The sequence below is a fragment of the Hippocampus bargibanti genome, linkage group LG08, assembly GCF_051943395.1.
Source record: "Hippocampus bargibanti isolate YZ-2025 linkage group LG08, ASM5194339v1, whole genome shotgun sequence".
NCBI classification, from domain to species: Eukaryota; Metazoa; Chordata; class Actinopteri; order Syngnathiformes; family Syngnathidae; genus Hippocampus; species Hippocampus bargibanti.
In genome coordinates this window covers 9,659,719-9,684,510 of record NC_142741.1, presented here as the reverse complement: position 1 = coordinate 9,684,510, position 24,792 = coordinate 9,659,719, and the positions used below count along the sequence as shown (strand labels likewise).

Here is a 24,792-nt window from a genome sequence, read left to right as displayed (position 1 = left end):
GAATAAGAAGTTTTTTTTGTGTGCGGGTGAGCAGCGGCAGCCATTCGCGCCAGCGTTCACTCTACGCGGATGTAACACAGCAGCAAAGTTATGAAAGGAAAAGGAAAGAAAGAAGTACAAAAAGAAAATACACGAGCTGCTGGAAAGGCAGCCACTCTCGCGGCGCCACCTTGAAGTAAAAAAAAAAACAACAACAAAACTAAATAGCAAATAATATGACGACACAGAGTCATTCATTCTTCTGCACTTGCTGTACCCTCTTTGTGACATGAAGCAGTTCTAGATGAAAGAGGAGAGGATCAAAGCGTCCTTTTCAGCAGTGGATCAAGGATGTGTTGGTGGAATGTGCGCGCCTACTACAAGCTAAATTTTGAAAGCAAACACGAAGCTGTAGTATCCATTGACGAAAAGAGATTGTCTCATCTCCTGTCCCACATAAATCCGTTTCAATTTCAAGTCGCGACAGTTCCACATCTGCATCGGCACTCTGCGCTAACGCTCCTTTCTTATTATCGCGGGCTCCTCAAGCCATGCATTCATCCAGCTGCGAACTGTCCAACAGCACCGATCTTTCCGCTGAACAAAGTGGCGCTGTGAAGATGCTGCCCATTACAGGTGCAAAAAAATCACAATTTCCTTGTGATTTTGTCCTGTTGTATTATTGCACTTCCGGGTGCTTGCTATTTTACTCGTGGGTCGGGTTTCCCCCTTGCCCACTTACTCACACTTCGGTGCGTCTGTGTAAATTCTCAGTCGTACAGGAGTGGTCCATCGATGAGAAGGTTTCTTCAGCCGTCATCTGTACTTTTTGAAGGTGTCTTTTGTCTGAGAAGGCGACTTTAGTTCGCTGACGAAGCCTCTTGCATAGGAGGCGAAACGTCCGACCTTCTCATCGATAGTCACACTTCGTTGTTTTCTATTTCATTTTTCCCCTAGTCCGTTTGTTAGACCAGCGCTTTTGGTTATTTCATTAAACATCCTGCACTGATCTATTGTCTCTGTCGCTTTGTTTGGGATCCAGATATTCATTTCTCAGCTGCTCTCTGCCTCATTGGGAACATGACAAAAAAAAAGTCGCACTGAGAAATGTATGTAACCCTCCTGTGTTCTTCGGGTCAAAATGTTATATTTTTTATAACTTGAAATTTTATGACTTTTCCTAGATTGTCTCCAACTATAGAAAATGAAAATTTCGTTTTTATTCCAAATTACAATGAAGCTGTACAAAAGAAAGTACAAAGATGGTCTTTAGGTCAAAATTACCCATGAGGCAAATTGAGTTGAAATTAAGGTCATAATGAGGGTGTGACTGGAGAAACTAGGAAAGACACTTGTAACTCCACTCATTGAAAGAAGGAAACATGTCACTCGCACAGAATCCTGAGCAGCAGTAGTGAAAGCTATTCAGAGCTACCACAGCCAGTTCCTCATCTTGGCAAGTAAGAGAATAGACGGCACTTCTGCCCTCCAAAAAAGGACTGTAAAATACATACTGCTGGTGTAAGAAATATATACACGGTGCTTCCATTCGAAACATGCAAAGCCTCCGGTCTTTGTACTATTCTTTAACCCTTTACAGACGATGGGGTCATATTTGGTACACTAAAGATAAGTGCTTATAGATCGAAAAAATTAAAGGTAGCAGTTCAAGTTTCGATTGGAACTGATGCAGCACACGTTACACGTCCCTTTAACACAGGTTATGTGCAGCTATGCCTTTAAGAGCGTCATCTCCTTCTTGCGCAACACAACATGCGCTCCTCCATTTTCAAAGCTCCTTCTACTTCTCGTCACAGATCAAATATCACGTACACGTAAGTATATGTTGTGACGATTTTATGAGCTATTCAGAAGAGGTTTACCTTGATACTGAAATGCATAAACTAACGCTAACTTGTTTATTTACCAAGAAATATTAAAAATAAGTAGTGTTCCTAATGTAGAACATTCGGCGTGCTAACGCTAGTTTCATGATGATATTGTTGATCCTGACTGGGTACCCGATGCGAATAATTGTAAGTGAATGGTGCGTTTTACACTAATAGCTGTACCTCATAGCTTTGCATTCTCAATATAATTATTGAAACGGAGGTCCATATGTTTCTTTTGTTATATCCTAAACAGAAATTAGAAAACTTAAAACATTTTCATCGTAATGTCTGGTACAAATTTAACACTTCCTATTTCCAAAAGACCGTGAAACATGGTAGGAGCAGGTACAACACTTACAAGTTTCTGTGAAAAAAAAATACAGGAAAATCAAAGACAGCAACATTACTTCTGAAGGCCTTGAGGACAGTAGATTGGCATGTCAAGTAAAATCATCTGAGAGAAAGAATTTGTAATCAGAAAATGTAGAAATGATTGTTTTGAAGAACGTAATAGGTTGCATTTCCACTTGTGTTATGTAAGGTTTTGTTGCCACCTAGTGGACAAAATAGTCCCCACTGCCGTATGTGCATTTCACATTCTCAAATACAGTACTTTGACTTGAAGATAAAGCATCTGAAAGGACTGAAATTCTGTTTGTGATGTAATGTAAGCGAAGAGATGCCCATTTCACGGTAAGATCAGAGCATTGAGATCAAATGGTTAGTTTGGTATAGTTTTTGCTTTTTTGAATGTTGCTGTCCCCATATGTTTTTCTAAAATACCCATGTACTGTATATCTTTCCAGATCCTGATGAGAATAAAATAGATGACCATGTCGAAGAAGACATTTTGGCATCGGACACAGTCGTGACTGTTGCATTGATGAACTTCTATCACTATTCAAATATTTTCAAAGGATTTTCGATGAAAAAATGATGGATATTATTGTTCAACAGTTGAAATTCTATGCAATGCAAAATAACATCAATAAGCCCCTGTGTCTCGCCAAAGAAGAGCTTGAGAAGTGGCTGGGATTGATATATTGTTTCTCTATTTCAAAATGACCAAACACTCGGATGCTTTGGGCTTGAAAGCTATCTCCACTAACTGATTATGCTGCAGAATGTACTGTATGTCAAGGGATCGCTTCAAAATTATAAAAAGGAACTTGCATATAGCAGACAACACAAAACAAGGAACTCGGGGAAGCCCAAATTATGATCCCTTGCACAAAGTAAGGCCAATGATAAAAGTTTCAAGAATTACCCAAGTCACAGCGTTTGTCAATTGATGAACAAATTGTACTCTATGAAGGTAGATTTACACTCAAGCAGTATCTACCAAATAAACCAATGAACTGGGGGTTCAAGTTGTTTGTGCTGGCAGGTTATGATGGCTACATGTATGCATTCCATATACAGGAACGATAGATCCAGTCAGTGACTCCGAGGTTCCCGATCTGAAAGTGACCTCAAATGTTGTGCTCCATTTGGCTCAAAACATCCAACCAGGAAACAATCATCGATTGTATTTTGATAATTGGTTTACATCTATCCCCTTACTCCAACATTTGGCAACAAGAAAAATCTGGTGTTGTGGCACAGTGAGGCTCAATCGATTGTTCAGCTGAACCACAGCTAAAAGACATTGAGGTTCTTTTCCCGCGGATGATACAGTATTCGGTTTGACAACATAGCTCATGTTCCATATATTGCAAAGAACTGCAACAGGTGCAAGCATGGCACATGCTCGGTGAAAACTAATATTTACAGCAAAAAAATGCAATGTAAATCTTTGTTTGAATCATCACAAGAACTGCTTTGCATTATTCCATGGTTATTAGCTAGTTTTCTTTATCTGTAAAGGAACTACAGTAAAGTCTCGTTATATCGATATCGGATATATCGATAGTCCCGGTTATATCGATACTATTTCTATGCACGCACGGAGAAAATTACATGCAAACAGGGTCGGATATATCGATAGTCCCGGTTATATCGATATTTTTTCGGACTCCCTTGAATATCGATATAACGAGACTTTACTGTATGTATTTTTATGTAAACATTTTATGTCAATATTTTATGTAAATTATGTATGTATTTTATGTAAATATTTTATGTATTTTATTATTTTAATAAAACTATGTCATATGGGTAAAAGTCTAGTCTTTGAAGTTGCACTTGACATATGTTCCAAAAAAGGCACCCTCTCAACATAGGCCTTTCATGATGATTGGGCCAAATTAGGCACAAATTTTCTTAGGCTCAAATTTTCTACATTATTGAAAAATAATAAAAAAGGAAGCTACTAGTATGTTATTATATGCATCAGTGACCATAAAAACGGAACATATTTTTTTTCCTAATTAGAACATAATTCAGGCAGTAAAGGGTTAATGTGACTTCACTTGCATCACGAATCACCAACGACACCACCATAGAACTACAAATCAATGAAATAAAACATGCAATAAAATCATACAAACCACTTTGCCCGCTTTCCGCTCCAAAATGGAAGATTTTATGTTCATTCTTTTTATCTTTTCCTTGCTAAATATTACAGCGATACAGCATGTCCATATTCTCAGTAAAATGAAACTTAAGTAAAGAAGCCCGGAAAGTAAAACCTGTACCGGAATTGACAACAAACAAACGTAATTAATGTCAAGAAAATAAAGCACGCCCATCTGCTGGTCAACTATGGGATAGCAGTTATAGACAAAGGGACAGTGAGACCTCAACTTACGAACTTAATTGGTTCCCAGACAGAGTGTGTAAGGCGAAAAATGTGTATCTAAAAAAAAATCCCATAGGAAACCAATAAAATGGGAATAATCCGTTCCCGGGTTTCCATAAAATGTACTTTTCAACTAAATAAACCTTAAAACTACACGCAACCTACCTTATCCTATGTATAATAAATGTGCTATTGTATTGTAATGAAAGAAATACACTGCACTGTATAATAATAAAGTAACTATTTACATTTGTGATGGTCATTGATGGCTCTTAATAATAATAATAATAATACATTTTATTTCAAGCGCCTTTCAAGACACCCAAGGACACTTTACAATAAAAACAATAAAACAAAGCACATAACTAAAACCATAAGTAAAATGATACATAATAAAATAGCAGATAGAACTAGACATTGAAAGCAATTTTAAACAAATGGGTTTTGAGGTGAGCCTTGAAAATATGGAGGGAGTCAATATTACGGATGTTGGGTGGAAGTGAATTCCAGAGTTTGGGAGCACAGCGGCTGAAAGCTCTGCATCCCATCGTGGTGAGACGGGCAGAGGGCACATAGAGGTGAAGGGAGGATGAGGATCTGAGGGACCGAGAGGGAACAGAGATTTGAAGCAGGTCAGAAAGATAGGGAGGGGCAAGGTTATGGATGGCTTTGAATGTAAACAGAAGTATTTGGAATTCGATACGATGTTTAACAGGTAGCCAGTGGAGTTGCTGGAGGACAGGGGTGATGTGGTGAAAGGAGGGGGTTCTAGTGATGATCCGGGCTGAAGAATTTTGGACGAGTTGGAGTTTATGGAGAAATTTCTGATTGATACCGAAGAGAAGTGCGTTGCAATAATCGATGCGGGAGGTGACAAGACTGGATAAGGATAGCAGCGGAGTGAGTGGTGAGCGAGGGACGGAGACGGTTAATATTACGGAGGTGGAAATAAGCAGACCGAGTTATGTTATTTATATGGAACTGAAAAGATAGTGAGCTATCAAGGATGACACCCAGGCTCTTGACCTGAGGGGAGGGGGACACGGTTGAACTGTCAATGGTGAGAGAGAAACTGTTAGTTTTGTCGAGGGTGGATTTGGTACCGACAAGGAGAAGTTCGTTTTTTTCACTGTTAAGCTTGAGAAAGTTATGGGAAAGCCAAAGCTTGACACCTGTTGCTTTTTGACTTGTAATGTCTTACGAAACTGAGGCATCACATTATCATTCATCATGTTGATGATTGTCATAGCCTTTTCTGGATGGAACTGTTCAATAAAAGCCTGCACAAATCAAATTCTCCGTGTTGAGGACCTCATTATGGTCAGCAACAAGCTCCTTGATGTCATCTGCATTCACTTCGAGTCCCGTAGGTGCTGGCAGAGATTTTATGACAACAAAAGGCACGAGTCCGATGATTCCACGGACGCGGAATAAAATGCGACAAAAGAAGGCGGGCGGGGCGAATAAAATGGCACACCCGCGTCTAACAATCACCTCGTGCAAAGCAAACTGTCGGACACTGGAGAGGTGACAGTGACTCGTTGAAATGAAATTGAAGTGTCGCAAGCAGCGGCCACGCCCGAGCTGTCAACTCGCACATGACAATTTAGCGTGACTATTGACACGCTGTTCCGGTGTGTGTGAAAACACTAGCTCTGATTGGCTTACCATGACACATGACTCTACCCTTTAGCCAATCACAATCACTTCTATCGCATCTTGACAGGTTCAAGTGTACCAACACAGAAACGTTGGCAAGTGTTTGTCCCTGCTCATTCAGTTAGACAATGCTTTCCAAACAGCCTAGAGTCATAAGAAGTCGTGCGCTATTCTCGAACCTGAACGCACCCCAAGTCTTGGATGACAAACAAACAGAGCAGACTTGTACGGCTGGTTGTTTCTTCAATTTATTCATAGTAACGCACCACATTTGAACTGAGGCTGAACACGAGCCTGTGGTGTTTATTTTCCGGTCCCATAATAGTGAAATAATTAGCAAAAAGCTCTAAGTAGGCGAGAGGGGGTGTGGAAAGTAGCACCGGCTGGAGCGCTGTTCGGTCGTGTGCTTCCGCCGAAGATCACTCCGCCAGATCCGAAGGTCGTGTGCTTGATGGACCGGCCGTGGTTGGTGTGTATTATGAAAATAGTGCTTATTATAAGGCTTAATTTTCATAAATTTGACGTTCGTATGATGAAAAGTTCGTATTATAAAGGCGTTCGTAAGTTGAGGTCTCACTATATCAACATTTACATACAGAAAGGCTGTGTGCGCTTACATATTGGTCTACATCTGCAATTATTTGAATGGGTGATCTTTTTTTCTTATTTGTCTTGTAATGTCTTGTTCTGTATTGTTAGAAATTGTTCATTGGAGGGGAAAAAGAACGTTTAGTCATTGAAATGCAAAATCCTCCAAAAATCCTTTTCCCACAAATGTTTCCTTTTTTGAAGCTATACAAGTGAGGTGGGAGAACTATATCACATATTGTGGTGGAGGACAAGTTGTTTCTTCAAGCAAAATTAGAATGTGTGTTTAAAAGTTCAATTGAGCGGCTTATTTATGGTGTTTACTGAAGTTGGGTAATTTTGAACTAAAGGAATCTGGGTGTGTGCAGAAAACGAGGACAACAGAAGGGTTGATACAATCCTAGACCAATGACAGACGTGTTATTTTGAAAGGCAATGTACAATATAAATTAAATGGAGAACACCAGACTTAATAATCATACAACGCATAAACAATGAACCAAGATGTTCACGGAGCATATTAAGGGTTATTCAGAAAACTCTAGCACAATGAACACAATCACAAGCTTACCAAATTGTCATTCCATACACTGAATCAAATGAAACCCTCATTCTCTGTCTCACTTTTAAACAAATCCGGCAACTCCATAGGTAGAAGATACAGTTCTACTTCTACGTCGCTTACGTCAAACTCATTGTCGGCCTATAAACACATGCCTTGAGCGCCCACTAGGAGTTTAATGTGAGAATATCATGTAAAATGAAAATAATAATGTCTTAATTTCACACATAAATTGCTACAAATATCAGTCGCACGACCGGTGAAACTATGAAAAACAATGTGATTTATCGACCGGAGAATACAGTGCTTTCAATTTGCTTTGTGAAAGCCCTTTTGGTGTATTTGTCTCTTTCATCTCTTTTTCAAAGGTGTTCAATGCCAAGACAGCCGAATTAATCATCCACCAACAAGTTGAAATCAACCAAATTTTTCCAAAGGAGGGGTACGTTTTAAATCTTCACCATATCTGCTTCACACAGCCCTCTTTCTTTAACTGTATGCACAAGCATTACATAGTGATATAGTTTCGCACAGGGGTGCCCATTACATCGATCGTTTAGTGGTCCAAACATTTTTGTATCTTTGTGCATGCTAGTCATTATTTGTGTGAATGAACACAGCACCATAATAAATATAGCCCACGTGTATATATATATGGAACTGTATAGTGCCACTTAGCAGTTTTTTTTTGACGACGATACTAGTGCAGCGTGTTCCACCGTAAACAAATTCCTTGTGTGTTCTACATACTTGGTAATAAAGATGATTCTGATTCTGATATATATATATATATATATATATATATATATATATATATATATATATATATATATATATATATATATATATATATATATATATATATATATATATATATAAGCAATGAACCAGGGACGAACGATCAAAATAAACCCATTATATAAATATATATATATATATATATATATATATATATATATATATATATATATATATATATATATATATATCAGAATCAATCAGAATCATCTTTATTGCCAAGTATGTAGAACACACAAGGAATTTGTTTCCGGTAGAACACGCTGCACTAGTATCGTTGTCAAAAAAAACTGCTAAGTGGCACTATACAGTTCCATTTTGGCTACTGTTGAAAGAGTTCAAAGAGTTAATGGCTTGGGGGAAGAAGCTGTTTAAATGTCTGCTGGATTTGGTGCGCATGGATCGGTAGCGCCTGCCTGAGGGGAGTAGCTGGAAAAGGTGGTGGGCAGGGTGCGGCGGGTCCAGTAGGATTTTCCGTGTATGTATATATATATATATATATATATATATATATATATATATATATATATATATATATATATATATATATATATATATATATATATATATACCGATATCGATATAACGAGACTTTACTGTATATATATATATATATATATATATATATATATATATATATATATATATATATATATATACAGTAAAGTCTCGTTATATCGATATCGGTTATATCGATAGTACCGCTTATTACGATACTATTTTCATTTCCCTTGCACATTTCTAGTCTTTTTATGTATAATTAGTACCGTTTAGTACGATACCCGGTTATTACGATAATCCGGTTATTACGGTGCTCCTCTTCATCCCCCGCCGGCCATTTTTGTTGTTTATATCGATATATCCGTCGCGCCATTGGTCAACTTGGTCACGTGTCTTGTTACGTGAGCCGCCATTGGTCGACTTGGTCACATGAGCCGCCATCGGTCGCGCTATTGGTCGACTTGGCCGTGTGACTTTGTCACGTGACACGCCATCGGTCGCGCCATTGGTCAACTTGGTCACGTGTCTTGGTTACGTGTCACGCCATCAGTCGCGCCATTGGTCGACTTGGTCAGGTGACTTGGTTACGTGCCCAGCACCCATGTAGCAGAGCCATTTTCATTTTCAGACGCTAGCTCGTGTGTAGCAGACGAGATTGAAGTGTTTGTGTTAAAAGGTAAAAATGGGAAGCAGAAGAAGATTGATGACTTTTTTAAATTGTATACATAATACAGTAAGATGTAAGCGTTGCAGTTTCCCTGTTGTGTTATGTACATGCCCACTGTACTGTATATGAATGCAATCGTTTTTTGCAACAATGTTTCTTGTTTTGTCTGCTGAAGCGCGATGATTTTGAAAATTATTAACATTCCATTGTGTATTAAAGGACAGCCGATGTCACTTTTTATTCAAATGCAAATAAAAATGACTTCACGCCAAGACGTCTTGCATTGCTTGTGAATCCAAACAATGGCTTCAGATTCGGATAATATGCTTTCTTGTTACACATCCAGTTATGAATATGTTTCAAATACACTGTAGTTCTGAAGATTAAAGCATACATGTTTACAATCATTAAAGAATTATATGTGCCATTTTGAGGCAACATTGGGGGAACATCTCTCACCCAAAAAAAAGGGAGCTAATGGCCAGCTCCGTTTCTTATATGGCGCCTGGCTGCCCTCTTTTGGCGGCTTTTGTTTAATGCAGTTCGGCGCAGGATCGGATATATCGATAGTCCCGGTTATATCGATATTTTTTCGGACTCCCTTGAATATCGATATAACGAGACTTTACTGTATATATATATATATATATATATATATATACACACATATATACATATATATATATATATATATATATACACACACACACACACATATATATATATATACACACATGTATACATATACATATATACACACATACATACATACATACATACATACATACATACATACATACATACATACATACATACATATATATATATATACCCTTAATAGTCTTATCAACAAAAGAAAAGGACCTTAGTTCTTTGGGAATTATACACCCAAATTGTTCATGTCCATTTCTCGGACATAACTCTTTCAACTATAATTATGAACCTGAATCCGTATTCAACATGCGTTAACTCAAAAGGAAGTCACTAAGGTCTAAACATGGACATATACAAGCGCACATTTTCATTTAATTTTGTAGTCGCCCGAAGTCAGATCACAAAATTACTTGTCCCGATCGCAGACAAAAATATTGGAATCCTGACTTCAAGGTGGTCAATTCTCTTAGTGAAAACACTTTATCCAATCTAACAAAAATACTTTACTTTTGCCTTCAAATTCACTCAAGTTCGGCATCTGTTTATTCATTTGTTTGTTGGCTTATTTATTTGTTCACTCAGTCTAATTTGCCTGCCTATTTAATTTAGTTTTTCTTTCAAGTGGACGGTATTCATCAAAGAGCGATGGGAAATACAGTGTTATGTCATTCATGAAGATTTCAAGCTGACATGTTTGACAGGTTTCCCGATGAGACAGGATAGTCGTCTGCATGACACCCCCGTCGAGTCCTCTTGTAATGACAAGGCAGCCTCTCGTCCTGTGAAAGAAGAGAGAACTGGGCGGCAGGATTACATGCGGCAGGAACAATGTTTTTTGCACAGTACGTTTGTGAATACGTCTGTGTAAGCTCTCAGTCGTACAGGAGTGGTCCATCGATGAGAAGGTTTCTTCAGCCGTCATCTGTACAAAAGTGAAGGTTTCGGACGTTTCGCCTCCTATCCAAGAGGCTTCGTCAGCGAACTAAAGTCTGACTGGTCGTATCGGCCCCATTTATATATCCCTAATGTCCAGACATGGTGGCGCCGGACACAGCTATGATAGGTCCCTACTCTCAGGTTGGGGGGGGGGCAGGGGAACCCTCCCTGTGGCCCCACTGATTGTTCCTACATTCCTGACTAACGACTGGCCTATTACCCCCACTCCCCCTGGTATCACCGCATCAGCGACCAGTCAGACTTTAGTTCGCTGACGAAGCCTCTTGGATAGGAGGCGAAACGTCCGAAACCTTCACTTTTGTACAGATGACGGCTGAAGAAACCTTCTCATCGATACGTTTGTGAATGTTAACCCAACCGCCTTATGTATTTTATTTCCATTTATTTACCTATTCGGCGAACGAATCAATTTGCTGATCCTGGAATGCGGATGTAATCTTCCCCCCACCCCTTTATGGCAGAGAAGGAAGGAGGAGGACTGGGCTGCCCACTCTGTCTGGGCAGTCCACCCCCCTTTTTAGGGCAGAGAGGAAGGAGGACTGGGCCGCCCCCTCTCTCTGGGCAGCCCCCCCTTTCCCCCGTCCCTTTGTTCCAGCGAATCTCACACCCAGGGCACCCAGCTGTCAACGTATATGCTCATACAACGCGCGCACATACACAAAAATACACAAAAGGGAAGACAAAAGGACACACACAAAAGACACACGGACAGACGGCTCCTCCAAATGGCCCCCCACTCAGCCGACCCCCCTGCCCACGAACTGTCCTCGGACAATGAAACTCCCAAGGAAACCCCATAGAAACGACTAGCAATGCTGATAACGTGCTAGTGTTGATGAATGCATTAATGTTACGGAAAATCCACAATCTCTTGCAGCTGCAATTAAACAAAAAAAAAGAACACATAATCGTCTGGTTCAAAATTAATAAATCAAATTTTCACCAGCCCTCGCACGCAAAAATCCAGGACCACACCAGACAAGACCCAAGGTGTAGGTTGTGCAAAGAGGCACCTGAGACAATCCAACACGTAACTGCAGGGTGTAAGATGCTGGCAGGGAAAGCCTACATGGAGCGCCATAACCAGGTGGCTGGCATAGTCTACCGAAACATCTGTGCGGAGTATGGACTGGAAACCCCAAGGTCAAAATGGGAAACACCTCCCAAGGTGGTGGAGAATGACCGAGCAAAAATCCTGTGGGACTTCCAGATACAGACTGACAAGATGGTAATGGCCAACCAACCAGATATCGTGGTCATAGATAAAGGGGAAAGGAAAGCCGTTGTCGTGGATGTAGCGGTCCCGAGTGATGGGAACATCAGAAAGAAGGAACATGAGAAAATCGAGAAATACCAAGGGCTCAGAGAGGAGCTGGAGAGAGCCTGGAAGGTAAAGGTGACAGTCGTGCCTGTGGTGGTCGGAGCACTTGGGGCAGTGACCCCCAAACTCGACGAGTGGTTGCAACAGATCCCGGGAACAACATCGGATATCTCGGTCCAGAAAAGCGCAGTGCTGGGAACAGCACGGATACTGCGCAGAACCCTCAAGCTTCCTGGCCTCTGGTAGAGGACCCGAGCTGAAATGGGGACAGACACCACCCATGGTGGGTGAGACGAGGATTTTTTTTTTTTTTTTTTATATATATATATATATATACAGTAAAGTCTCGTTATATCGATATCGGTTATATCGATAGTACCGCTTATTACGATACTATTTTCATTTCCCTTGCACATTTCTAGTCTTTTTATGTATAATTAGTACCGTTTAGTACGATACCCGGTTATTACGATAATCCGGTTATTACGGTGCTCCTCTTCATCCCCCGCCGGCCATTTTTGTTGTTTATATCGATATATCCGTCGCGCCATTGGTCAACTTGGTCACGTGTCTTGTTACGTGAGCCGCCATTGGTCGACTTGGTCACATGAGCCGCCATCGGTCGCGCTATTGGTCGACTTGGCCGTGTGACTTTGTCACGTGACACGCCATCGGTCGCGCCATTGGTCAACTTGGTCACGTGTCTTGGTTACGTGTCACGCCATCAGTCGCGCCATTGGTCGACTTGGTCAGGTGACTTGGTTACGTGCCCAGCACCCATGTAGCAGAGCCATTTTCATTTTCAGACGCTAGCTCGTGTGTAGCAGACGAGATTGAAGTGTTTGTGTTAAAAGGTAAAAATGGGAAGCAGAAGAAGATTGATGACTTTTTTAAATTGTATACATAATACAGTAAGATGTAAGCGTTGCAGTTTCCCTGTTGTGTTATGTACATGCCCACTGTACTGTATATGAATGCAATCGTTTTTTGCAACAATGTTTCTTGTTTTGTCTGCTGAAGCGCGATGATTTTGAAAATTATTAACATTCCATACTGTGTATTAAAGGACAGCCGATGTCACTTTTTATTCAAATGCAAATAAAAATGACTTCACGCCAAGACGTCTTGCATTGCTTGTGAATCCAAACAATGGCTTCAGATTCGGATAATATGCTTTCTTGTTACACATCCAGTTATGAATATGTTTCAAATACACTGTAGTTCTGAAGATTAAAGCATACATGTTTACAATCATTAAAGAATTATATGTGCCATTTTGAGGCAACATTGGGGGAACATCTCTCACCCAAAAAAAAGGGAGCTAATGGCCAGCTCCGTTTCTTATATGGCGCCTGGCTGCCCTCTTTTGGCGGCTTTTGTTTAATGCAGTTCGGCGCAGGATCGGATATATCGATAGTCCCGGTTATATCGATATTTTTTTCGGACTCCCTTGAATATCGATATAACGAGACTTTACTGTATATATATATATATATATATATATATATACACACATATATACATATATATATATATATATATATACACACACACACACACATATATATATATATACACACATGTATACATATACATATATACACACATACATACATACATACATACATACATACATACATACATACATACATACATACATACATACATATATATATATATACCCTTAATAGTCTTATCAACAAAAGAAAAGGACCTTAGTTCTTTGGGAATTATACACCCAAATTGTTCATGTCCATTTCTCGGACATAACTCTTTCAACTATAATTATGAACCTGAATCCGTATTCAACATGCGTTAACTCAAAAGGAAGTCACTAAGGTCTAAACATGGACATATACAAGCGCACATTTTCATTTAATTTTGTAGTCGCCCGAAGTCAGATCACAAAATTACTTGTCCCGATCGCAGACAAAAATATTGGAATCCTGACTTCAAGGTGGTCAATTCTCTTAGTGAAAACACTTTATCCAATCTAACAAAAATACTTTACTTTTGCCTTCAAATTCACTCAAGTTCGGCATCTGTTTATTCATTTGTTTGTTGGCTTATTTATTTGTTCACTCAGTCTAATTTGCCTGCCTATTTAATTTAGTTTTTCTTTCAAGTGGACGGTATTCATCAAAGAGCGATGGGAAATACAGTGTTATGTCATTCATGAAGATTTCAAGCTGACATGTTTGACAGGTTTCCCGATGAGACAGGATAGTCGTCTGCATGACACCCCCGTCGAGTCCTCTTGTAATGACAAGGCAGCCTCTCGTCCTGTGAAAGAAGAGAGAACTGGGCGGCAGGATTACATGCGGCAGGAACAATGTTTTTTGCACAGTACGTTTGTGAATACGTCTGTGTAAGCTCTCAGTCGTACAGGAGTGGTCCATCGATGAGAAGGTTTCTTCAGCCGTCATCTGTACAAAAGTGAAGGTTTCGGACGTTTCGCCTCCTATCCAAGAGGCTTCGTCAGCGAACTAAAGTCTGACTGGTCGTATCGGCCCCATTTATATATCCCTAATGTCCAGACATGGTGGCGCCGGACACAGCTATGATAGGTCCCTACTCTCAGGTTGGGGGGGGCAGGGGAACCCTCCCTGTGGCCCCACTGATTGTTCCTACATTCCTGACTAACGACTGGCCTATTACCCCCACTCCCCCTGGTATCACCGCATCAGCGACCAGTCAGACTTTAGTTCGCTGACGAAGCCTCTTGGATAGGAGGCGAAACGTCCGAAACCTTCACTTTTGTACAGATGACGGCTGAAGAAACCTTCTCATCGATACGTTTGTGAATGTTAACCCAACCGCCTTATGTATTTTATTTCCATTTATTTACCTATTCGGCGAACGAATCAATTTGCCGATCCTGGAATGCGGATGTAATCTTCCCCCCACCCCTTTATGGCAGAGAAGGAAGGAGGAGGACTGGGCTGCCCACTCTGTCTGGGCAGTCCACCCCCCTTTTTAGGACAGAGAGGAAGGAGGACTGGGCCGCCCCCTCTCTCTGGGCAGCCCCCCCTTTCCCCCGTCCCTTTGTTCCAGCGAATCTCACACCCAGGGCACCCAGCTGTCAACGTATATGCTCATACAACGCGCGCACATACACAAAAATACACAAAAGGGAAGACAAAAGGACACACACAAAAGACACACGGACAGACGGCTCCTCCAAATGGCCCCCCACTCAGCCGACCCCCCTGCCCACGAACTGTCCTCGGACAATGAAACTCCCAAGGAAACCCCATAGAAACGACTAGCAATGCTGATAACGTGCTAGTGTTGATGAATGCATTAATGTTACGGAAAATCCACAATCTCTTGCAGCTGCAATTAAACAAAAAAAAAGAACACATAATCGTCTGGTTCAAAATTAATAAATCAAATTTTCACCAGCCCTCGCACGCAAAAATCCAGGAGTTCATCCCTTCTGTATACCTCTTCCTGGCCCATCCCCGGTCTTACAGTTCGGCAGCCGGGCGAATGGCAGCAGACTTTTGTCTTGACCCGAAATGCCGTCAATCAGTCACGCGCGAAATCTCCGCACATAGGCTCGAATGAGGATGGTCCGACTTGATGCGATCGTAATTCGTATTACTAGCCTCAGATACGCAGATTAACCGTGAATAGAATTACTTTTGGCTGAAAGAATTCTTATCAATTCATCCATTTAACATAGCTGCATGGTAGCGGCGCCACTCACCCGTGAAGCCATCCTGAGCGACGGACACCAAGAAGGGAGGCGCGGCCCACTCGAACACTCTCGAAGTTTCTCTCCTCCTTCCCCTCCTTCCGAAGCCATCAGCTAGGACCCGAAGTCTTTTGGCACCAATAATAATGGGTTTATTTTGATCGTTCGTCCCTGGTTCATTGCGTCTACGGGCGTTGATGGCAGAGGATGGTTAAATCATCAGGAATCCAGGTGTTGAACAGAAAGTTGGTTTAATCTTGAAGACAGCGGAGACATCGCGGTGAGAGGAAGCATGAAGGGAAAGAGAGAGATAGACGAACTGGGAGGGCATTTATATGGCGCACAGTGTGCGACCCAATAGGATGTGATGTAATGTAGATGCGACATCATGTAAAGGTAGGCAGGATATGATGTATCAGGAAGTCCAAAACGTAACCAAAGATTAGAAAGCGATGTTTAAAGATGTTCGTTTATAGATGTTTAAAGATATTTGTATAGCGAATTACCCCAACAATCATATATATATATATATATATATATATATATATATATATATATATATATATATATATATAGTAAAGTCTCGTTATATTGATATTCTCGGGAGTCTGAAGAAATGTCGATATAACCGGACGATCAATATATCCGTCCTGTGCCAAACTGCATTAAAAGAGGGGGGGGGGGGGGCGTAAATGGGGGATCTTTGATTGGCATGTCATTTTGTCATTGGGTTCATGGATTGCGTATCTAGAATGCTTTTTGTATAGTAGTGGTTATTTTATTTTGCATCAACGATATAATGAGACTTTACTGTATATACACTATATACAACATCGGATATCTCGGTCCAGAAAAGCGCGGTGCTGGGAACAGCACTGATACTGCGCGGAACCCTCAAGCTTCCTGACCTCTGGTGGAGGACCCGAGCTAAAAAAAAATGGGGGACAGACCCCACCCATGGGAGGTGAAATGAGGAATTATATATATATATATATATATATATATATATATATATATATATATAAAAGCAACAAGGAAAGCGGCTACGACCAAATACCTCCAGGGTGAGGCAAGTCCTCAGAGGCCAGCTCAATGGCAAGAACAAGACCCGGCCAATAAACAGCTATGCCCTGCCAGTGATCAGATACCCTGCAGGAATAATAAGGTGGCCAAAGGAAGAGATTCAGACCACGGTTGTTAAGACCCAAAAATCCCTCACCATGCATGGAGGGTTCCATCCCAGATGCAGCACCCTGAGACTGTACACAAGCCGTAAGGAAGGAGGACTAGTGAGTGTGAGAGCCGCTGTTCAGGATGAGACATCCAAGCTCCATGAATACATCAAAGAGAAGGCTCCAACGGATGATGTACTCAGAGAATGTCTCAGACAATGGGGAACAGAGGATGAGGTGCTGGAAGAGGGACAATCATGGGAGGAAAAGCTTCTACACGGGATGTACCACCGAACCGTAACAGAAGTGGCTGATCTCAAGAAGTCCTATCAGTGGCTAGAGAGGGCTGGCCTAAAGGACAGCACAGAGGCACTCATCCTGGCTGCTCAAGAGCAGGCCCTGAACACCAGAGCCATACAGGCAGGGATATACCACACCAGGAAAGACCCAAGGTGTAGGTTGTGCAAAGCGGCACCGGAGACAATCCAACACATGTAAGATGCTGGCAGGGAAAGCCTACATCGAGCGCCATAACCAGGTGGCTGGCATAGTCTATCGAAACTTCTGTGCGGAGTATACACTGGAAACCCCAAGGTCAAAATGAAACACCTCCAAAGGTAGTAGAGAATGACCGAGCAAAGATCCTGTGGGACTTCCAGATACAGACTGACAAGATGGTAATGGCCAACCAACCAGATATCGTGGTCATAGATAAAGGGAAATGGAAAGCCATTGTCGTGGATGTAGCGGTCCCGAGTGCTGCAAACATCAGAAAGAAGGAACATGAGAAAATCGAGAAATACCAAGGGCTCAGAGAGGAGCTGGAGAGAGCCAGGAAGGTAAAGGTGACAGTCGTGCCTGTGGTGGTCGGAGCACTCGGGGCAGTGACCCACAAACTCGACGAGTGGTTGCAACAGATCCCGGGAACAACATCGGATATCTCGGTCCAGAAATGCGCAGTGCTGGGAACAGCACTTATACTGCGCAGAACCCTCAAGCTTCCTGGCCTCTGGTAGAGAACCCGAGCTAAAGATGGGGGACAAACCCCACCCATGAGGGGTGAGACGAGGATTTTTTTCAATATATAATTTGCATACTCTGCACGGCAGCCAATCGGAAGCCTGCTTCGTGCTTCGGACTTTATTGAGCGTTATAAGGGCGTGCATTTGCATGTCATTTTCCAAAGTAGATGCACAGAACCTCAGCCCCAGATGAAACATTCAAAAAAGCTAACAAAATTTAGGACGCTACAAAACGTAAACGTATATTATCCCGTGACTGTAAAGTGTCCTTGAGAGTTTTGAAAGGCACTTAGAAAGAGGAGTTCACGTGACTTGTAGCAGTTTTCTTGTAGCCTTTGCCTTATTGAATAAAGCAAACGTTTGATTTGATAAAAAAAATCTCTTTTTTTTCTTTCTTGAAGAAGTTGTCGGCCACCCGGGCGCATACATTTTGTAAGTTGTACGCCCGACGTAAAAGTTGCATGCCCCGGGCGTCCGGGCAGGCATTATTTCAGGCACTGATATCTATACAGTATATGTGACTGTGCGGATAGACCTGTGCGTGTGCGGATGTATGGACCTATTCCAGATGGTGCTCGTGTCAGTGTATCACAACTATTTCAAAATATGTTTTGACACCCTTTTTTGTATTCTTTTAATTAGATGGGTGGAGGAGGACCCCAGGGAAATCATACAATCCGTCTACAAATGTATAGAGAAAACATGTGAAAAACTATACCAGCTCAACATTGATGTTGACAACATAAAAGGTCGGTGAAAATGCCATCACTACTGTACACCATTCCCCTTAGCAGATGAACATTAGCCATTTTTTTTAAATAATGAGACAACAGGGAGTTTTTTATTTATTTTTTTATTAATCTTAATACTGTTTTCTCAGCGGTCGGTGTGACCAATCAGAGGGAGACAACCCTGGTTTGGGACAAAGTTACTGGAGAACCTCTCTATAATGCCATTGGTGAGTATGCGTAGTATATCTGACATCCTCATTAGACTATTATCTCCCCTAACATCATGAACAACTTCCCCTGGACCAAGGACCTCTGGTCTTTTCCTATTACAACTGTATCTGTATTGTACTAGATGGTAGTCTATTTCTGGATCAAGGTTATTTGTGTTAACAATTCATGAGATAAAAACGTGTATGGTTTTTGAAAAACAATAAACACAAACTAAAACTAACTATAATTATCTAAAAAAATGTCATTCTTTTGGGTTTAGCAATCAATTTTGGATATGAGCTGTTGGTTGGTTTTCAATGAATGTATGTTGGCTTTACAAAAGAAAGAAGGTTTGAAGAGTCATTTGGGAATTGTACTTTACTTTAACCTTTTAAACTTGAATTCCACAAACACTCCAAATATAATCAGTAAATTAATAAATAAAATGTAATACTAAAATTAATGATAATAATAATAATAATATTATTATTATTATTAATAATAATAATAATAATAATAATAATAATAATATGTTTTTCCAAATGAATGAAAAGACCAATATTATTATTGTTTGGGATTTGTCACTGCAGTTACTTTTCATTTTTGCTTGAATTTTGTCTGAAATTATGTCAGTTTTCATTCGTTTTTAGAACAAGTTGGCTTGTTGAATAAGAATAAGAATAAGAATGGGAATATGAGAATATATGAATATAGGAATAGGAATAGAATAAGAAAGCCTTTATTAGTCCCGCAATGGAGAAATTTGCAATCTACAGCAGTAAAATTAAAAGGGGCGGGCTAATAAACAAACGTGAAAATCTGGACTCGCCCCACCCATACATTAAAAATGGCAGTCACCAAATGGAGGTCTTGTTGTGAGATGCAGTGGATTTCGACACACAAACTCACCAACAAACAAATTAACAATTTTATCATCATCATTTATTGTATATTTCAACTTGTTTTGGTTTGTATGGCAAATGCTATTGCCTGCCCTGTAAGATTTGCTCTGTACTGGAAAACGAATTATGTCACCTGCAAAAATGACTCACAAGGCTGCATCATGGACTATTAAATATCGTGCTTGCTTGCACTCTTCCATGTGGCACTAACATAGCTTCAGAGCTTACATACATCAGATCAATGTTCCGTCGAAGATGTGCGAGTGAGCAATTACTCGTGAGTAATTGGCTGTTCTCACTCTCTCAGCTCACACAGTGACACTGGCACACACACAAGCATGACAATTCCACCCCAGATTGCACACTACAATATAGCTGGTGTGAATGCTGTGATGCATGGAAAATAATAGGGACCATAGACATGTCTTTTTTCTCTTCGTGGTTTAGTTTGGCTCGATCTTCGCACCCAATCTACGGTGGAAAGGCTGATCAACAAAGCGGCTGGTAAAAACAAGAATCACCTCAAGGTAATTGTGATCAACTATGAGCAGAGTAGTTGTTTTCCTGCAACTTTAGTAATTGTAGGCTCGAATTTGTCTTCTCTCAAATATTGGTTTTAATTTTTTTATTTCTTCTGGCAAAAAAGCACAAGACGGGCCTCCCGATCAGCACCTACTTTAGCGCCGTGAAACTGCGTTGGCTGCTCGACAACGTGGACACGGTGCAACGAGCTGTGCTTTGTGGGCGCGCTATGTTTGGCACAGTGGACTCCTGGATCATCTGGGTATGACCTTCTCACACCATCTGCAGTTAGTCACACAGAACAAACAGCAAAATGATGCCAACAATGCGAATGTGGCCCACTGTTAGAATCCTAGTCCCAAGTGGTGTCTTTTTGTATAAAATTGACGTACATCGAGCGCCATAACCAGGTGGCTGGCATAGTCTATCGAAACTTCTGTGCGGAGTATACACTGGAAACCCCAAGGTCAAAATGAAACACCTCCAAAGGTAGTAGAGAATGACCGAGCAAAGATCCTGTGGGACTTCCAGATACAGACTGACAAGATGGTAATGGCCAACCAACCAGATATCGTGGTCATAGATAAAGGGAAATGGAAAGCCATTGTCGTGGATGTAGCGGTCCCGAGTGCTGCAAACATCAGAAAGAAGGAACATGAGAAAATCGAGAAATACCAAGGGCTCAGAGAGGAGCTGGAGAGAGCCAGGAAGGTAAAGGTGACAGTCGTGCCTGTGGTGGTCGGAGCACTCGGGGCAGTGACCCACAAACTCGACGAGTGGTTGCAACAGATCCCGGGAACAACATCGGATATCTCGGTCCAGAAATGCGCAGTGCTGGGAACAGCACTTATACTGCGCAGAACCCTCAAGCTTCCTGGCCTCTGGTAGAGAACCCGAGCTAAAGATGGGGGACAAACCCCACCCATGAGGGGTGAGACGAGGATTTTTTTCAATATATAATTTGCATACTCTGCACGGCAGCCAATCGGAAGCCTGCTTCGTGCTTCGGACTTTATTGAGCGTTATAAGGGCGTGCATTTGCATGTCATTTTCCAAAGTAGATGCACAGAACCTCAGCCCCAGATGAAACATTCAAAAAAGCTAACAAAATTTAGGACGCTACAAAACGTAAACGTATATTATCCCGTGACTGTAAAGTGTCCTTGAGAGTTTTGAAAGGCACTTAGAAAGAGGAGTTCACGTGACTTGTAGCAGTTTTCTTGTAGCCTTTGCCTTATTGAATAAAGCAAACGTTTGATTTGATAAAAAAAATCTCTTTTTTTTCTTTCTTGAAGAAGTTGTCGGCCACCCGGGCGCATACATTTTGTAAGTTGTACGCCCGACGTAAAAGTTGCATGCCCCGGGCGTCCGGGCAGGCATTATTTCAGGCACTGATATCTATACAGTATATGTGACTGTGCGGATAGACCTGTGCGTGTGCGGATGTATGGACCTATTCCAGATGGTGCTCGTGTCAGTGTATCACAACTATTTCAAAATATGTTTTGACACCCTTTTTTGTATTCTTTTAATTAGATGGGTGGAGGAGGACCCCAGGGAAATCATACAATCCGTCTACAAATGTATAGAGAAAACATGTGAAAAACTATACCAGCTCAACATTGATGTTGACAACATAAAAGGTCGGTGAAAATGCCATCACTACTGTACACCATTCCCCTTAGCAGATGAACATTAGCCATTTTTTTTAAATAATGAGACAACAGGGAGTTTTTTATTTATTTTTTTATTAATCTTAATACTGTTTTCTCAGCGGTCGGTGTGACCAATCAGAGGGAGACAACCCTGGTTTGGGACAAAGTTACTGGAGAACCTCTCTATAATGCCATTGGTGAGTATGCGTAGTATATCTGACATCCTCATTAGACTATTATCTCCCCTAACATCATGAACAACTTCCCCTGGACCAAGGACCTCTGGTCTTTTCCTATTACAACTGTATCTGTATTGTACTAGATGGTAGTCTATTTCTGGATCAAGGTTATTTGTGTTAACAATTCATGAGATAAAAACGTGTATGGTTTTTGAAAAACAATAAACACAAACTAAAACTAACTATAATTATCTAAAAAAATGTCATTCTTTTGGGTTTAGCAATCAATTTTGGATATGAGCTGTTGGTTGGTTTTCAATGAATGTATGTTGGCTTTACAAAAGAAAGAAGGTTTGAAGAGTCATTTGGGAATTGTACTTTACTTTAACCTTTTAAACTTGAATTCCACAAACACTCCAAATATAATCAGTAAATTAATAAATAAAATGTAATACTAAAATTAATGATAATAATAATAATAATATTATTATTATTATTAATAATAATAATAATAATAATAATAATAATAATATGTTTTTCCAAATGAATGAAAAGACCAATATTATTATTGTTTGGGATTTGTCACTGCAGTTACTTTTCATTTTTGCTTGAATTTTGTCTGAAATTATGTCAGTTTTCATTCGTTTTTAGAACAAGTTGGCTTGTTGAATAAGAATAAGAATAAGAATGGGAATATGAGAATATATGAATATAGGAATAGGAATAGAATAAGAAAGCCTTTATTAGTCCCGCAATGGAGAAATTTGCAATCTACAGCAGTAAAATTAAAAGGGGCGGGCTAATAAACAAACGTGAAAATCTGGACTCGCCCCACCCATACATTAAAAATGGCAGTCACCAAATGGAGGTCTTGTTGTGAGATGCAGTGGATTTCGACACACAAACTCACCAACAAACAAATTAACAATTTTATCATCATCATTTATTGTATATTTCAACTTGTTTTGGTTTGTATGGCAAATGCTATTGCCTGCCCTGTAAGATTTGCTCTGTACTGGAAAACGAATTATGTCACCTGCAAAAATGACTCACAAGGCTGCATCATGGACTATTAAATATCGTGCTTGCTTGCACTCTTCCATGTGGCACTAACATAGCTTCAGAGCTTACATACATCAGATCAATGTTCCGTCGAAGATGTGCGAGTGAGCAATTACTCGTGAGTAATTGGCTGTTCTCACTCTCTCAGCTCACACAGTGACACTGGCACACACACAAGCATGACAATTCCACCCCAGATTGCACACTACAATATAGCTGGTGTGAATGCTGTGATGCATGGAAAATAATAGGGACCATAGACATGTCTTTTTTCTCTTCGTGGTTTAGTTTGGCTCGATCTTCGCACCCAATCTACGGTGGAAAGGCTGATCAACAAAGCGGCTGGTAAAAACAAGAATCACCTCAAGGTAATTGTGATCAACTATGAGCAGAGTAGTTGTTTTCCTGCAACTTTAGTAATTGTAGGCTCGAATTTGTCTTCTCTCAAATATTGGTTTTAATTTTTTTATTTCTTCTGGCAAAAAAGCACAAGACGGGCCTCCCGATCAGCACCTACTTTAGCGCCGTGAAACTGCGTTGGCTGCTCGACAACGTGGACACGGTGCAACGAGCTGTGCTTTGTGGGCGCGCTATGTTTGGCACAGTGGACTCCTGGATCATCTGGGTATGACCTTCTCACACCATCTGCAGTTAGTCACACAGAACAAACAGCAAAATGATGCCAACAATGCGAATGTGGCCCACTGTTAGAATCCTAGTCCCAAGTGGTGTCTTTTTGTATAAAATTGACGAAGGAGAAGAAAAGTGTATCAAGTACAGTACTTGTTATTGTGGTTCCTCAGTGCCTGACAGGCGGTAGGAAGGGAGGTATTCACTGCACGGATGTTTCGAATGCCAGTCGCACTATGCTCTTCAACATTCACACCATGGACTGGGATCATGAACTCTGCAAGTAAGCATGAAAACATGCACACATGTAACGTGCAGTATAACACAATAACATGTGTGCAAGCTTTTCTACTTTGGACAAACTCGGTCAATTCACACTATCAGTCTGTAATGAAAGAGGCTCTCTCTGAAAGTTCTGTAGTATGGATGTACTGTATTTCAATTCCAATGTCGTATTGATCACAATATCGCTTGTCACAATCTTTGTACCTTCAGACTTCATTTGAGATTGAATAGGGACCAAAATATTAGAATATATTTTGTCAGAATTGCCTTAAAGGACAACCGACACCTGCGGACAAGTTGTGTCCATAATTTGTAAAATCACTTCAAATGACTTCTACTGAGTGCATTTTACAAAGATTCCACCGCATATAGCTATATTTTACGTTTTAAGACTCGCGCTGAAT

At 40.7% G+C, this 24,792-nt stretch overlaps 1 protein-coding gene across 3 annotated transcripts in view; it reads left to right on the top strand.

Moving 5' to 3' along the window:
- LOC148894526 (glycerol kinase-like) overlaps positions 1-24,792 on the top strand; it is a 65,986-nt gene that overhangs the window by 14,790 nt on the left and 26,404 nt on the right. Inside the window, exons 2-7 of one of the 3 annotated variants that reach the window (XM_089002751.1) lie at positions 7,789-7,862; positions 18,855-18,961; positions 19,093-19,170; positions 20,503-20,582; positions 20,702-20,839; positions 24,277-24,386. In XM_089002751.1, the coding sequence (XP_088858877.1) occupies positions 7,789-7,862; positions 18,855-18,961; positions 19,093-19,170; positions 20,503-20,582; positions 20,702-20,839; positions 24,277-24,386 (587 nt within the window). Of the gene's footprint in view, positions 1-7,788; positions 7,863-18,854; positions 18,962-19,092; positions 19,171-20,502; positions 20,583-20,701; positions 20,840-21,452; positions 22,221-22,351; positions 22,430-23,761; positions 23,842-23,960; positions 24,099-24,276; positions 24,387-24,792 lie in introns of those variants that run through there. The other 2 variants (XM_089002748.1, XM_089002749.1) reach the window with 2 other exon arrangements.